Below are 16,515 nucleotides of genomic sequence, written 5' to 3'. Positions count from 1 at the left end.
TCACAGTGGGAGGCTGTTCCTTCTTTTGCTAGAACAAAAGCGTTACCTGCTATGTGCTGACCCGGTTTTGACGAACCTACGCAACACTTGTCAGTGGCCAACAACTTGACTTTGAGCCAATCAGATAGCATGAGAACATGTTGGGGCATTTTCTTCAGCCAGTCACACTTCATGTGCAATGTACTGTAGGCTATGGGATAGCAGTTAGCTAAGTGCACAGACGCAACGCACACAACACTATATCCTTCCTCCAAGCTAACTAATCATTATAGAAAGTCTTTGAAGTTAGTTTACAGTTGAAGTCGGAAGTTTACATACACCTTAGCCAAATACATTTAAACTCAGTTTTTCACAATTCCTGACATTTAATCATCCTAGTAAAAATGCCCTGTCTTAGGTCAGTTAGGATCACCACTTTATTTTAAGAATGTGAAATGTCATAATAATAGTAGAGATAATGATTTATTTAAGCTTTTATTTCTTTCATCACATTCCCAGTGGGTCAGAAGTTTACATACAATCATTTAGTATTTGGTAGCATTGCCTTTAAGTTGTTTAACTTGGGTCAAACGTTTCAGGTAGCCTTCTACAAGCTTCCCACGATAAATTGGGTGAATTTTGACCCATTCCTCCTGACAGAGCTGGTGTAACTGCGTCCTCCTTCCTCACACACGCTTTTTCAGTTCTGCCCACAAAATTTCTATAGGATTGAGGTCAGGGCTTTGTGATGGCCACTCCAATACGTTGATTTTGTTGTCTTTAAGCCATTTTGCCACAACTTTGGAAGTATGCTTGGGGTCATTGTCCATTTGGAAGACCCATTTGCAACCAAGCTTTAACTTGGATGTTGCTTCAATATATCCACATAATTTTCCTGACTCATGATGCCATCTATTTTGTGAGGTGCACCAGTCCCTCCTGCAGCAAAGCACCCCACAACATGATGCTGCCCCCCCCGTGCTTCATGGTTGGGATGGTGTTCTTTGGCTTGCAAACCTCCCCCTTTTTCCTCCAAACATAACAATGGTCATTATGGCCAAACAGTTCTATTTTTGTTTCATCAGATCAGAGGACATTATTCCCAAAAGTATGATCTGTGTCCCCATGTGCAGTTGCAAATCGTAGTCTGACTTTTTTTATGGCGGTTTTGGAGCTGTGGCTTCTTCCTTGCTGAGCTGCCTTCCAGGTTATGTCGATATAGGAATCGTTTTACTGTGGATATAGATACTTTTGTACCTGTTTCCTCCAGCATCTTCACAAGAACCTTTGCTGTTGTTCTGGGATTGATTTGCATTTTCGCATCAAAGTACGTTCATCTCTAGGAGACAGAGCGCATCCCCTTCCTGAGCGGTATGATGACTGTGTGGTCCCATGGTGTTTATACTTGCGTAATATTGTTTGTACAGATGAACGTGGTACCTTCAGGCGTTTGAAAATTGCTCCCAAGGATGAACCAGACTTGTGGAGGTCTTGGCTGATTTCTTTAGATTTTCCCATTTTGGCACTGAGTTTGAAGGTAGAACTTGAAATGCATCCACAGCATCCACAGACTCAAATTATGCTAATAAGCATATCAGATGCTTCTAAAGCCATGACATAATTTTCTGGAATGTTCCAAGCTGTTTAAAGGCACAGTCAACTTAGTGAATGTAAACTGCTTTCCCACTGGAATTGTGATACAGTGAATTATACGTGATCTGTCTGTAAACAATTGTTGGAAAAATGACTTGTGTCATGCACAAAGTAGAAACTATAGTTTGTTAACAAGACATTTGTGGAGTGGTTGAAAAATGAGTTTTAATGACTCCAACCTAAGTGTATGTAAAACTTCCGACTTCAACTGTACATGCTAATCAAAGTCTTATGCGACCAGAACTAAGCCGAAGAAGGACTAACCTCCCCATCCTCCTACCAGCACAGTTTGTCTCAGTCTCTACACATACCTTCATCCAAGAGAGAGGTATCCAAAGTGTTAGTTAAGGGCTTGTATAAGTAAGCATTTCACTGTAAGGTGTACACAATACAACACCTTGAATTCGGCGCATGTGACAAATCAAATTTGATTTGATTTATTGACTGCATTTTCAATCTCTCCACTTCTTCCCCTCTTTGATCTTCTTCTTCTTCTCCTCCACTTCCATCCTGTCATTTCCTCTTCTCCCTATCCTTTTATCATCTCTTCTAGCACTTTCACCTCCTCTCCTTTCTTCTCCCTCTCATCAATTGCTTATGCATTTGTCCTTCTCTCCCCTGGACTATTCTCCCCTTTATCTATCTCCTTTCCTCTTCTCCCCTCCCCTCATTTTAAATAGACTCTCTCTCAAGTATCTTCTCTCCTTTCCCCACTTGCCTCTTATTCATTTCTCTCATCCACTCCATTTCTCTTTCAGCTCCTCTCCCTTTCCATCCACTCTTTCCATTGCTCTCCCCTTCTTTTGCCTCCCATCTCTTAGACACCGCTCTCCCCCTTCCCTCCACTCTCCTACTCTCCTCCATCTCTCTATTTCTCTCCTCTCATCTCTTTGACTCAGTCACTATCTGCTCTCCTCTATTTCTCTCTACATCTCCCCCCTCTCCTCTCATATCTCTGGCCCGAACACTCTGTGTCCTCATGCAGCAGCCCCCCCCCCCCTCTCTCTGCATTCAGAGCTCTGTGAGTGCAGCAGTGTGAGATTTAATTTGCTTTTGCATGCGTCAGTGGGCTATGGCATCGCCTCTCGCTTCCCTTCTCCTTTTTCCCTTCTCTTGCTCTCTGATTTTTTGCCCTTCTAGCCAGTACAGCTGAGTCAGCTTCAGCTCATTGATTCGTGATGAATGTGAGGTTCTGGCTCCCTCTCTCTCTATCGTTATCCCTCCTTTTTTCTCTCCCTTTTGCTTCTCCGTCTTTCTGTCTACCTCTCTCCCTGCCTGTTTGTCTCTCCATCTCATTTTATTTAACTCCTCCTGCTTCCATGTCTCTCTCGTTCTTTACCCCTGCTTCCCTCCCTCTCTCTCCCTCCTCCTCATTCCCTCTCCCTCTCTCATTCCATCTCCCCTCCCTCTCTTCATCTCCCTCTTCCCCCAGGCCCTGACCATTAGCAGTGTATGCCTCTCCCCTACCCCTAGGCAGCCAGGTCTCCAGGGAAGCAAGTGTCAGGGGCCTCCCCTGTCCAAATGTCCTTCACCTTGCCACTATGTCAGCCCCTTAGCCATAAGCCACAAAGCATTTTTGTTAGCATGTAGCTGTTAGCCCCCAGCCATTAGCCAAAAAGCATATTTGTTAGCACTCAGCCGTTGGCATTCAGTGCTTGTGCAGTGAAAGACCTATCAGCTGCTAAACACTAGTGTTCTCTCCGCAATGAAGAAGGATCCTCCCTCACTTTCCCTCCCTGATAACTGAATAAATCATTGTGGGTAATAAATAGCAGAGCTATTTTTCCTCTCGTGGCACGCATCAGGCGTTTTATAAGAAATCTTGTTTTCCATGACTTCTTCTGAGAAGTGGAAAATATTATTTATGTAGAGATTTTGGCATGCATGTTAAATGTTGATGGGTTTTGTAAACTCTTGGGACATTTTCATATTCATATATTGACATATTGGGGTTCTCAAGTGGCGCAGCGGTCTAAGGCACTGCATCTCAATGCAAGAGGTGTCACAACAGTCCCTGGTTCGAATCCAGGATGTATCATATCCGGCCGTGATTGGGAGTCCCATAGGGCGGCGCACAATTGGCCCATCGTTGTCCGGGTTTGGCTGTAAATAAGAATATGTTCTTAACTGACTTGCCCAGTTAAAAAAAGGCTACATTTAAAATATATCAGGCGCTGCTGGAAAAAAATGCTTTCAAAGTTAGCTTTATCTTGAGGCATCTGTCAAATTACATATCAGCTGCCAAAATGTATGGCTCTAACACACTTATATTTGATTGAAGCTGGTTTACTATTTTTTAGTATGTAATGCTGCAGTATTAGGCCACTTTTCAGGGAGTTTTATGTATAATCAGATGAAGTCTATTTCTAGACTAAAACACATTCACTAGTGCGTCTTAGTTCAAGACTAGGCCTAATCTGTGTCTGGGAAACAGCCCCAATACGTAATACGTCTATCAGGCTTTTAACTTGTAATAATCTGTTATTACAGATTATATAACGCCATTATATAGGTATTATTAAGGCTGTTTCATCCACATTATTGCCTCTTGGATAGGATGCCACTCAATCCACTTTCAGACCTACAGAAGGTGAAAAAATGGGATTTGAAACTTGAAAACAGCCAGTTGAAAAAAAGTAAGATCCCCACTCACCAGCAGTTCCCACAAATCAAACTGACATATTTTCTGAATGTGTGATGTTGTAAGCCAGAATGTGGTTGTTACAGGAAGTTGAAACACGTTTACAAAAATGTTAATATTTCAGACAGAATTGTGGCCATTGATGGTGAGCAAGGACATTGCAAGCCAATAGAAAATGTTTGACAAGTTACTGCCATTACTATGTGTAATTGTCACTTTTTGTGATGTGATGTGTGCCTATTTCTGTTACATTTCCTTGCATTTATTAATTCCTTTTGTTTCAGTGCTTGCCTTTGTTTTGTGTTTTACAGTTCCTTTGGATATTTGATTTTGAAGTGCATGCTCCAACCCGTTTCTCCATCAGATCCTTGCTCCGCCGTGCCTGTCATGTGCATGATGACAGAGTGACGTGAGTGTGGTCACCAAGCTTTCTGTTCTCCTCATAGCAGAGGGGTCACACTAAGGACACCCACCTTCGACCTTTCTGTTATACTTATATCAATAGCTAATCAAGTGATGGTATTTCTATTGCTAGGACCCCCTTATTGTTGCTTGCAGCCATTTTATATAACAACAGCTATAAGTGGATCTATCTACATAGCAGTAATATTAGAGCCACATACGGATGTGAGATATTTGTACATTATTGCTCACTCTCTAACTTACACTTAGATATTCTGTTTCTTTTAGGTTTTAGCAATGTGTCAGAGCAGGGTCCTAATTCTGATGCATACGCAGTTGAAAGCAACAAACTTGAAAGCAACAGAATATCTAAGTGTAAGTTAGAGCAATGTGGAAGTTTCTCCTGTTTCTAACAGGACTGACATACAGGCAGCCTCTCTCTGTAATAACCAGATGAGAGCGTCCCAAATAGTACTATTCGGGATGCAGCTTCAGTGTCTACCTCTGAGGGCTCAGTACTCAGTGTTTCGAGAAATGACCGTGGAACTCGACCGTGAGCGTTCAGTCTGCTCCCCTCGGAGCTAAGGTCATGTCACCAGCAAACTGCGAGGGTAATGTGAGAACGAACAGCGTGTTCTGCGCCACTGATACTGCCATCCCAAGCCAAACACAAGAGATTGAGTTACTCAACTAGAGTAACTAGTTCAATTTTCAGATTGTCAGTATAGGAAATGAATCGACATTTAGGAAACAATTCTAAGGAGTTATTGAAATATTTCAATTCAAGTTCATTGAATATTAATTATTGATATTGACTGGATTCAAATGGAATTTAGCACAACTACGTTATAATACCATTATGGTTTTACCCAAGTCGCTTACTGAGCCGAACACACAGATATGCATTCATGAGCTTTTAGTAGGATTAGTGTACAGATTAAAGGTGTGACCCCCTCACTTATGTTTCTGTCTACTTTATTATTTAGCTTTTATTTTTACAATTTAGATTCACTGTGTTTACATTAAGCATTCATAACTCCTCTACGGCACTAAATGCTGGCAACAAAAGCATTGATATTACCTATATTTGACTTCGGCATCTTATGGCGCATGTCAGATCGAATAGTCAAGGTCAAATATAGCATTTTCAACGTTCGATGGCGTGCTTTTGGGTCTTAAGATGGTTTGTAATTGCATGTATCTTCTATGTAGCTGTTGTGTCATGTTTATTTGGCGCTAACGGATGTGGGAAGAATGCTAGTGTAGTGTAAATGTAAATCGTTATCAGTCATTTATTTTATTCCATTTGTTGTCCTTATTATTTACTTCACATTTAAGTAAACATTTAGATAGGAATAGTTTGTTTCTTAAAACCACCAGATTTTGGAGAGTGAACAGTAGGGATAAACCTAGAAGGAAGATGTGTTAGAATTTTCCTTTTCTAAGACATTGTTGTATATGCATCTTGATATTCGTCCGTCACTAATACTGTTTTATTTCCTTTCAGCCGAGAACTGTTGCAGGTTTTCGAGGAACTGTCCGATACGCCTCAGTCAACGCACATAAAAACAAAGTAAACAATGTTCATGTTGTCGAAATGTATATGCTGGAAAATGTATTCTGCCATTTTTGCTCTTTTGAAATAAACGTAGAACTTGTTAATTATGTTGTTGTACTGTCAATTGGTGGTGGGTAACCATATAATAAGGAATTACAATACATAACCCCTCCAGTTATTTAATAGGATATCTATGGGGGCAACCTTAGGTTTGGCACTATTAAGCACTAATTGAAACGATATAGCGTGGATATCATTTATAATCTTTACTTGTATTTTTTCTCTCCCCAGGAAATGGGCCGCCATGATGACCTATGGTCTTTATTTTACATGTTGGTGGAATTTGCAGTTGGACAGCTACCATGGCGGAAAATCAAGGACAAGGTAGAGTCCCTTCACTCGTCCACGACAGACCCACTGTATTTCTAGCGAATCGTTAAAGTCAAATAATCAAATAATACGCAAGCTGAACAAAACACAAGCCTTTCTGGATCTTCTTATCTTTCAACTCTTAACAATGTTAGTAACAATTAAACATTTAATTTAGTAGGTATTTATTTTGTAATATGAGTTGCGCCTCGAAATCAGATAATAAGAAATAAATGCATGTGGCATATCATTTTGTACACCTCTGTACGATTCTTTGTATGAAATTGTGCAAACTCCAAATATCACAGTGTGTGTTGGCTCTGTTGAAGTTGCATGTAGGATGGTATAATTTGCCCCTACACCCTTGATCATTTTCACTCCATCATCTTTCGGACACTTGTGCCACATGGCGCAATGGGCAAATGGAGGGGGAAGGGGAAAGGACTGGTTTGTTCAGCTACTGAATGACAATTAAATAAAGTCAAACAAATATATCATGTTTTATTCTGGGTTTTTTTTGCGCAGGAGCAAGTTGGGCAGATTAAAGAGCGATATGACCATAGGATGTTGCTGAAACACATGCCGTCAGAGTTTCATATCTTCCTCGACCATGTATTGGGCCTGGACTACTACACCAAGCCGGATTATCAGGTACCTTTCGCAGTATAGAGAATAAGGAAAGTACTTTGAAAGTGTTTTGAAATGCTCCAACAAACATCTCTTTTTTTTGACTGGCCACCATCTCACTATTCCCGGGGACTTTTTTGTATGCTCACACAAACTGATATATTGACTTCATCAATGCTTCCTAGTTCTCCCTATGCTATTTCCAATAAGAAAATTGCATCTAAAATGACACCCTATTTCTTATATACTGCACCAATATAAAGGAAGTAGGGTGCTGTTTGGACACAACCAGAGTCTAATTTGAAGTTGTTTTCTATTTGGCCGGCTGCTGTTCTGGTCAAGGGAAAGGGTCTATTTAAAGATTAGGGTGTCATTTGGGATGTAGCCAAAGTCAAATTTCCTTTATTTCCCAGCTGCTGATGTCGGTGTTTGACAACAGCATGAAGGAGCGCATCATCACGGAAAATGAGCCGTTTGATTGGGAGAAAGGAGGGACAGACCCCACACAGTCAACAAGCGCCTCCACCCAACCACAGCACAACACACGGCCCACCGTCGCCATGGTGGGGTAAGGACCCTGATATATTTACCATTAGGATTAAAAGGAAAGTCCACAATTTTACACTGCAGGGCAACTTTCTGCTTGCAATTCATTTAACACTGGAACCGCTGGGCCTCGAGGAACCCCCTTCAGGCTAATGAGCAGTGATTCTGACTGCAACACTAACAGTGTGATTCATACGTTTCATATATGCTATCACAAAAATTAGTATTTGGTTGTGTTATGAAGGTAACATTTGAGTAATAAAAAAAACCATTTCAAATAACATAATTGCATTTTCATTTGTTTATGTTGCTGTAGGCTATATGTAAAAATACAAGTCTTCAATCAGTTTTATTTGTGGAGTGCCTTTGTGTTGGAACACGGTAACAGCTTCTTTGTAATGATCGTTGTCCTCCTCGGATGAGGAATAGGAAGGATAAGACCAAAACGCTGCGTGGTAAGTGTCCGTGTTAATTTTAACAAATAAACTGAACACTGCAATAACCAAAAAACAACAAAGAGAGAGAGTGAACTAAACAAAACAGTTCTGTAAGGTGAAGACACATAAAACATAAAACAACTACCCACAAACACAGGTGGGAACAGGCTACCTAAGTATTGTTCTCAATCAGAGACAACGATAGACAGCTGCCTCTGATTGGGAACCATACCAGGCCAAACACAGAAATACAAAACATAGAACAAAAACATAGAATGCCCACCCTAACTCACGCCCTGACCAAACCAAAAATAGAGACATAAAAAAGGAACTAAGGTCAGGACGTGACATTCTTTTAATAATGATTAAATAAATAAAAAATATTCCAACCACCAAGGCGCATGGTTAGCACCAACTGTACTTGATAAATGGTGAAAATCTGCACAAAAGTAATAATGTCATTATAATGAATATAAGTATCGATATGACAGCAGTAAAAAAGAGTGGATTATTTATACGTTGGATACCATGGCGAATTTGTTTCCAGGCATCGCGTTCTCATTTCTTTATCACCAAAACGAAGGTGACGCATGATCTCTCTGAAGCGATCCCGTGACATGATTTCTCTGACCCGAAGCTCTCCATATAGCCCACACACTCTTTCCATCAAATGCTCCACAGGATTGAAATGAATGCTTCCAGCTGGTGACTGCTGTTTGCTGATGTTGTTTTTTGCTTGAGATGTAGGGCTTGTCAGGGGAGTAAGCATGGGTGGGCCTGGGTGGACACAGGCCCACCACGGGGGTGCCAGGCCCTGCCAAACCCATCCAATCAGATTGAGCAAAAACAAAAAATATATACATTATTATTTAAAAAAAAAATGTAATACTTTGACTTTTGTAAGCAGAACGTTTCCCCATTGTGTATGATGATTTCATATTTCTGCATCTTCCTTTATCTTAGAGTCTTTTCCACCAGTTGGCTGTCTTTGATACTTGCCATTTACAGTATCAAATCACAGTGCAATGGCACAATACATTAGATCCTGAAAGTGCCACAACATGATAGTGCAGTCACAGTGCTCTATTTTTGATCTGTCTTTTATACATCTTTCATGGGAGCTATTGTTTGACTCAGTCACCCAAATATATTATTATTGAAGATTCTCTCTCTCTCTGATGACTGTCTGGTTTGAAGCTCTTCACTGTTCAGGCTGCCTAGACACGCACACACTACACACAGCTGCATGACTTCCCCGCGAACACGACATCCTTATCTCTGGAGACATCGTTAGTGTTTTGGTCGTCATCACACATGAGGCTCTATCCTAAATGGCACCCTGTTCCCTATGTAGTGCACTTTGACGTCATATTGCACTATGTGGGGAATAGGGTGCCATTTAGGAGGCATCCTGAGCCTCCCAGTGCAAATGAGAAAGAACAGGTTTTGTGTCCATCAGTATTGCTGTCACACCTCGAGGCTAGTGCCACACTGCTCTTCCAAACCCTTTGAAATGCATGATATTGAATTCTAAACTAGGCTGTAAAAGGACTTTGAAATACCAGTTTACAATCAATGTTTCACTGAATAAATAGATGTTTACTGAACTTTGAGGGTTGTCTGTACAAAGTGCATTAATTAAGTGCATGCATAATTCAGGAAATAAAAAAATAAAAAAACATTTTGGAATTGAGTAGGGCTGGAACAAAAACCTGCATTCCCAGTGGACATATATTCACATATAGGTGTTATACATGTGTTTATAATATACATTGTGTACATCCTTGGGCCGCCGCTGATCTTAATCAACTGATTTAACCTGAACCCATCCCGCAACTCCCATCCATCTTCTCCCACAGAGCCCTAAACACCCCGGTGCCCGGAGACCTCCAGAGAGAGAACACGGAGAACGTGCTCCAGGACGAGCACCTCAGCGACCAGGAGAACGCCCCTCCGGCCCTGCCTCCCAGTGGGAGCCGCCAAGGGGGCGAGGGCGGTGGCCAGACGCCCGCAAAGGGCGAGGGATGGGAGGACACCGACTTCAACCGCAACAAACTCAGGATCAGCCTGGGCAAGGTGAGTAAGGGGGAGGGATGAAGGGAAGGAGAACACAACATTTTACTGTATGGCATCTATGTAGATGTTGTTCTAGCGTAGCTTATACTGTTTGTTGATAACAGTATTTTTAGCATTTTTTATTAATGAAAAATATGGGCTCGATTGATGGTTGGCTGGGTAGAGGATGATAGACTGACATACAGATGCACAGACTGAGATGAACATCCAGACAGAAAATGTGTACACTAGACAGACGAAGGCCTCCCCTTTAAACTCCTAGCAGTGGTAATGGACACATTTTAGAATTAATTACTGTTTAGCATACACCATCGTGACCTCCCGTCTCTTCCCCTCCTCTCCCCTCTGTGTCTGCAGGGGGCCCAGGAGGGGGATGAACCCAGCAGAGGGGCCTGTCCCATGTCGCCGTGCCGGGCAGGAGGGGCCCCAGAGTCCCCCAGTGGCCAGGTGCGCTCCCTCCGGTACCGCCGCATCAACAGCCCAGAGTCAGACCGCATGTCGGCTGCTGATGGGAGGGCCGTCGACGGCTATGGCCAAAGGTGACCACTACAAACCAGCTCTAGTATTAGCTACAGACCTGTACTAGCTTTTAGTATAGTAGTATTTAAGTATAGTAGTTAACCAGGAAGTGCATTATGCTAAAATACATTTAGTATTGTACCTAGCTACATTAGTCTCTTAGGCGTTCCAGGAAAGTCCTTTGGGTTAGGGTCTGTGTAACTGCTATAAGCCTATCTATTATAGCCCTCCACTTTAATACTTAATTCAATACTTAATGTGTGTGTTCTTTTGGTCTTTTGTTGCATCTGTTTGTGCGTGCTTGTGTGTCTATGTGCACTTCTACGTCCTCGTGCTTGTACCTGTGTGTATGTGTACATATCTGTGTGCCACAGTATCAGGTCCCGCATGGACATCCTGGGCTCGCCCTCGCGCCACATGTACTCGTCCCAACCAGCCATGATGCTGTCTGTGGACGACGGCCTGCAGCGCGGGCGGCACGGCGAGGGCTCGGTGGCGTCCGTGGACCAGGAAGCCCACAGCAATGCCTTTATCAGATCGGTGCCGCTAGCCGAGGAGGAAGACTTTGATAGCAAGGAGTGGGTGATCATTGACAAGGAGACGGAGCTGAGGGACTTCCAGCCCACCACGTCGGGCACCACCGATGAGGAGCCTGAGGAGCTGAGGCCCCTGGAGGAGGGAGAGGAGAGGAGGAAGCTGCGGGGAGGAGGTGGGCCTGAAGGTTTTATGTACATTCAATAATGTGAAATTTCAGTCAGTTCAATTTTGTTCTATTCAGTTCTGTTGTATTCAGTTCTGTTCTATTCCGTACAAGTTGTGTTGACGATGATGCTCATCTCTCCTCTGACAATAAAATATTATTTAACATTTGACTTAATCCGGCAAACACTTTTCACGCTACTGAGCCGAACCAAAGTATTTGTACTGAGCTGACCCGGTTATGCATCCATCACATTTGCTGGAACCGTGCTGAAAAGGACAATGTGAAAATTAAATATTCAACCCATCACAGTTTGGCATGATAGTGTGAAAAGGGTACTAGATTCCTAACCAATCCTTTGTTTTAGGGGCGGAGATGGTGGTGCGGCCCAAGACGACCCACACAACCAACAGCAGCCGGGGCATGCTCACGCTCACCGAGGAGGAAGCCTCCAGACGAAGTGGGGGAAGCCCCGCCATGTCGCCCTGTCATTCACTCCCGTCAGGCCGTCCTATCGGACCCCAAAGACCGGTAAGAGATCGAGCCAACCTTATCGGTGGAGGGAGGCTTCTCTCCTTGCATCTTCACGGTAGTCGGCTCAGAGCTGGGTCGCCTGCTGCACAGTGCGGTTAATCTTTAGATGATATGGATGAGACCCACCTTAGCGGTGGGTGTTGTTGATCTATCCAGATTATGTAAAGATGAGCTGTTCGGTGCCCCCTCTGGTCGGGATGTCCATTAACATGCAGTGCTAAACCTGGGGGTAGGGTTAAGCCAAGGGTTGCAAAATTTAACCCAAATTACCTGTTTTTCCAGAAATCTCAGTTGGAAGATTCACGGATTTCCGTCTTATTTCCTTATAATTCAAGTAAACTTTCTAGAAAACCTGGGAATTTTGCAACCCTACAATTTTGCAAGCCAGTGGGAAGTGAATACCTTGGCGGGGGGGCGACCATTATTCCTGCAGCCATTTTAGTGTCATTCACAGACATATCCTGCCAGTGTAATGAGAGAAAACATGCCTTTTTCTGTGTCAGCAGGCACAAATTCTTCCTTTCCATGAGTTTGGTTTTGCCCATGACTTTTGGTTTTAACCATTGTTTTGTAATGCTATGGTATGAATGGGAGACGTGGCTTTGCTAACTGCATATTCCAGCATCAGATCAGATGTAGCATTACATATAATAATTATTGAACAGTTTATGCTTTTTGGGTGAGATGGTGGCATGAGTAGGGTTGTTTTTGATAGGTGCTTTCCCCCAAATGTATTTCTACAATATTTTCTCAATAGTTTTCTCAATGACTCCACGAGCATTTTCTTATTGTACGGTTCCGGCAAATGCCAGATGGGCTGGTCCATACCCCAGGAAGATTCCTGGTCCCAGTACGTCCCAGTATTCGGGTTGACATTTGTTAGGGTTGCACTGCACTTGATGCCCTCGTTATGACACACTGATGAAACAATATATATGCATACATGATGACACTTTGTCATTCTGATGAGAATAATGTAACAAACATCCAGATAGCCGTAGCAAAAGGTTTTTGTAACAGAAATATCATCTTTGGACATGTTCAGGTGGTGCCACCAAGTTTCAAAACGTTTTCTTCATACCGAACATGTTCTTGACATCAGTGTTATAAATTCCTGACATGAAAATTTTAAATTAAAACATTTAAACCGTGGGTCTTCCCATCAGGCTAGGGAAACATATCCCACCGCTGCCACCAAATGTGATTAAGCTGACTGTTACCTCACATAAAAAGATGCACAAAGAAAATATGGGGAATGTTCAAGTCTTTTAGGTGAATTATAAAGGAAATTCAGCAATTTCTTGGAGAACAATTGAAGTTGACAAAATGTTTATTTTTATTGTTAAAACCAATAGTAGCTTTTATTAGGGTTTCAGTTATTCAGGGGTCTTCTAGGTGAGAATGTAATGCAATCATACTATTTTGCCCAACAATGATCTGTATTATATTTCATTTTTGTCACGTTACACTTTCAACTCTGAAATAGCGCTTTGTACACAAATATGTGTCAAGAAACAGGCATTTAAGGATGAACCAAAGACACATCCATGAGCATTTCAAAGAGATTCATAAATGCTTTGTTTTCCAACGCTCAATCACTGGTTGGCATATGGCACAGGTGTCAAACGTACGGCCCAGAGCTCGGATCCTGCCTGTGAGGAGGTCCAATCCGGCCCACGGGTGGTTTGATTCTTTTTTTTTAAATAATATAAATGTTTGTTTTTTTTTGGTGGGGGGGAACAAACTCAATATACTTTAAAATGACTAAAACCAAATCGAAACTGTGTAGAAATTATAATGGACCTACATACATAAATGTTCTTGACTGTGTCCAGCTCACTAATAATCAGAGAATTTGAAAGCTAGACAATCAGGGAGCATCAAAAACTCCCAAAATGATGGATAGACTGTTTTGAGTTTGACATCCCTGGTTGAATGAAGGTCACGATGAGTTGATTATTGGAAACAGGTGTTAGTGCTGGGTTGGGGAAAAAACCTGCACATCCAGTATCTCCCTAGAGTTGGAGAACCCTGATTTGCATAAACTGTGCATGCTGAAAAGAGTCACACATTGCTTACTATGTGCTACTGTGTATGTCTAATGGGAGGCCCATACACATGGTGTGAGTACAGTAACACTGGTTCTTTATTTTTATTCCCCTGCGCCCAACACTAGACGGTGCTCAAAACAACCCTGTGCTCAAAACAACCTAACTCAGAGCAGAGTATGAATACTATACAAAGAAAAGTATATGGACACCCCCTGAAATTAGTGGATTCGGCTATATAAGCCTGCCCAGTGTATAAAATCAAACACACAGCCATGCAATCTCCATGGAAACATTGGCAGTAGAACGGCCTTACTGAAGAGCTCAGTGGCTTTCAACGTGGCACTGTCATGGGATGCCACCTTTGCAACAGTTTGGCAAATATTTGACCTGCTAGAGCTGCCCCGGTCAGCTGTAAGTGCTGTTATTGTGAAGTGGAAACGTCTAGGAGCAAGAAAGGCTCAGCTGCGAAGTGGCAGGCCACACAAGCTCACAGAACGGGGCCACCGAGTGCTGAGGCGTGCAGCGCGTAAAAATAATCTGTCCTCGGTTGCAACACTCACTACTGAGTTCCAAACTGCCTCTGGAAGCAATGTCAGCACAAGATCTGTTTGTCGGGAGCTTCATGAAATGGGTGGCTGAGCAGCCGCACACAAGCCTAAGATCACCATGCTCAATACCACGCATCGCCTGGAGTGGTGTGAAGCTCGCCGCCATTGGACTCTGGAGCAGTGGAAATGTGTTCTCTGGAGTGACAAATCACACTTAATCAAATTGTGTTTCACATACACATGGTTAGCAGATGTTAATGCGAGTGTAGCAAAATGCTTGTGCTTCTAGTTCCAACAGTGCAGTAATATCTAACAAGTAATCTAACAATTCCCTAACAACTACCTAATACACACAAATCTAAAGGGGTGAATGAGAATATGTACATGTCAGTCTATGGATGAGCGATGGCCGAGCGGCATAGGCAAGGTGCAATAGATGGTATAAAATACAGTATATACATGTGATATGAGTAATGTAAGATATGTAATAATTATTAAAGTGGCATTATTTAGTGCGTTGTATAAAGTGACTAGTAATCCATTTATTAAAGTGGCCAGTGATTGGATCTCAATGTATGCAGCAGCACCTCTGAGTTAGTGATTGCTGTTTAACAGTCTGATGGCCTTGAGATAGAAGCTGTTTTTCAGTCTCTCGGTCCCAGCTTTGATGCACCTGTACTGACCTCGCCTTCTGGATGGAACAGGCTCGGGTGGTTGATGTCCTCGATGATCTTTTTTGGCCTTCCTATGACCATCTGGCAGTCCGACGGATGAATCTGGGTTTGGTGGATGCCAGGAGCATGCTACCTGCCGTAAAGCAGAGTGCCAAATGTGAAGGTTGGTGGAGGAGTAATGGTCTGGGGCTGTTTTTCCTGGTTCGGGCTAGTTCCCTTAATTTCAGTGAAGGGAAATCTTAACGCTAAAGTATATAATGACTTTCTAGACAATTCTGTGCTTCCAACTTTGTGGCAACAGTTGGGGGGAAGGCCCTTTCCTGTTTTAGCATATGCATGACAATACCCCTATGCACAAAGCAAGGTCCATACAGAAATGGTTTGTTGAGATCGGTGTGGAATAATTTGACTGCACAGAGCCCTGACCTCAACCCCATCAAACACCTTTGGGATGAATTGGAACGAGCCAGGCCTAATCGCCCAACATCAGTGCCCAAACTCACTAATGCTCTAGTGGCTGAATGGAAACAAGTCCCTGCAGCAATATTCCAGCATCTAGTGGAAAGCTTTCCCAGAAAGAGTGGAGGCTGTTACAGCAGCACCAAATCCATATTTATGCCCATGATTTTGGAATGAGATGTTCGACGAACAGGTCTATTTATCTACGAGGTTAGGGTGAGCAATAACTTCCAGATCATTTGAAAGATTTGAATGGAAAGCGGGATACAGCTCTATATGAATGAAACAATGGCCCTCACTGATAAAGGACAACAGACAAAAAAAGAACAAAACTAACAAGAATGTCAGTCAGTAGTCACTGAGATGTGGTTTTAAATCCAGTTAGTTCAGATTGATTAATTAAAACAATAGTGTAGTTGGGTCATTCCACAAACTGAGTCCCTTTGATATTTCAAATAGATATTGTGCACCAATATTGGATTTTAAAAGCCTATAATATTAAAAATGACCCATCCCCTAGGGCCGATATTCCCATCAAAATCCGTCTGTTTACCCAACCCCCCCAAACCAACCAAGGCTTAGACTTTAAATACATTAATTTGATTTTTATATGAATGAAGTTTTGCTAAAGTGCCAAAATGTGTACATGTTCCTCTGCACTATGTGACATCTCAGAAGAGTTTAACCCACTTAACTGCAACATTTCAACAATCAACAACTAACATCAAGGCGGTGGCCCGTT

General features: G+C 42.4%; 1 protein-coding gene across 1 annotated transcript in view; it reads left to right on the top strand.

The window, feature by feature from the left end:
- Positions 1–16,515, top strand: part of LOC115103974 (tau-tubulin kinase 1-like) — a 46,632-nt gene that overhangs the window by 11,379 nt on the left and 18,738 nt on the right. The window contains exons 7-14 of the mRNA XM_029625055.2: positions 6,183–6,248; positions 6,525–6,617; positions 7,128–7,253; positions 7,643–7,797; positions 10,072–10,288; positions 10,646–10,827; positions 11,182–11,516; positions 11,875–12,038. Of these exons, the coding sequence (XP_029480915.1) occupies positions 6,183–6,248; positions 6,525–6,617; positions 7,128–7,253; positions 7,643–7,797; positions 10,072–10,288; positions 10,646–10,827; positions 11,182–11,516; positions 11,875–12,038 (1,338 nt within the window). The remainder of the gene's footprint in view (positions 1–6,182; positions 6,249–6,524; positions 6,618–7,127; positions 7,254–7,642; positions 7,798–10,071; positions 10,289–10,645; positions 10,828–11,181; positions 11,517–11,874; positions 12,039–16,515) is intronic.

This window comes from Oncorhynchus nerka, linkage group LG21 (assembly GCF_034236695.1).
Source record: "Oncorhynchus nerka isolate Pitt River linkage group LG21, Oner_Uvic_2.0, whole genome shotgun sequence".
NCBI lineage: Eukaryota > Metazoa > Chordata > Actinopteri > Salmoniformes > Salmonidae > Oncorhynchus > Oncorhynchus nerka.
Note: the sequence above shows the minus strand (reverse complement) of the source record. Positions and strands in the feature narration are given on the sequence as shown.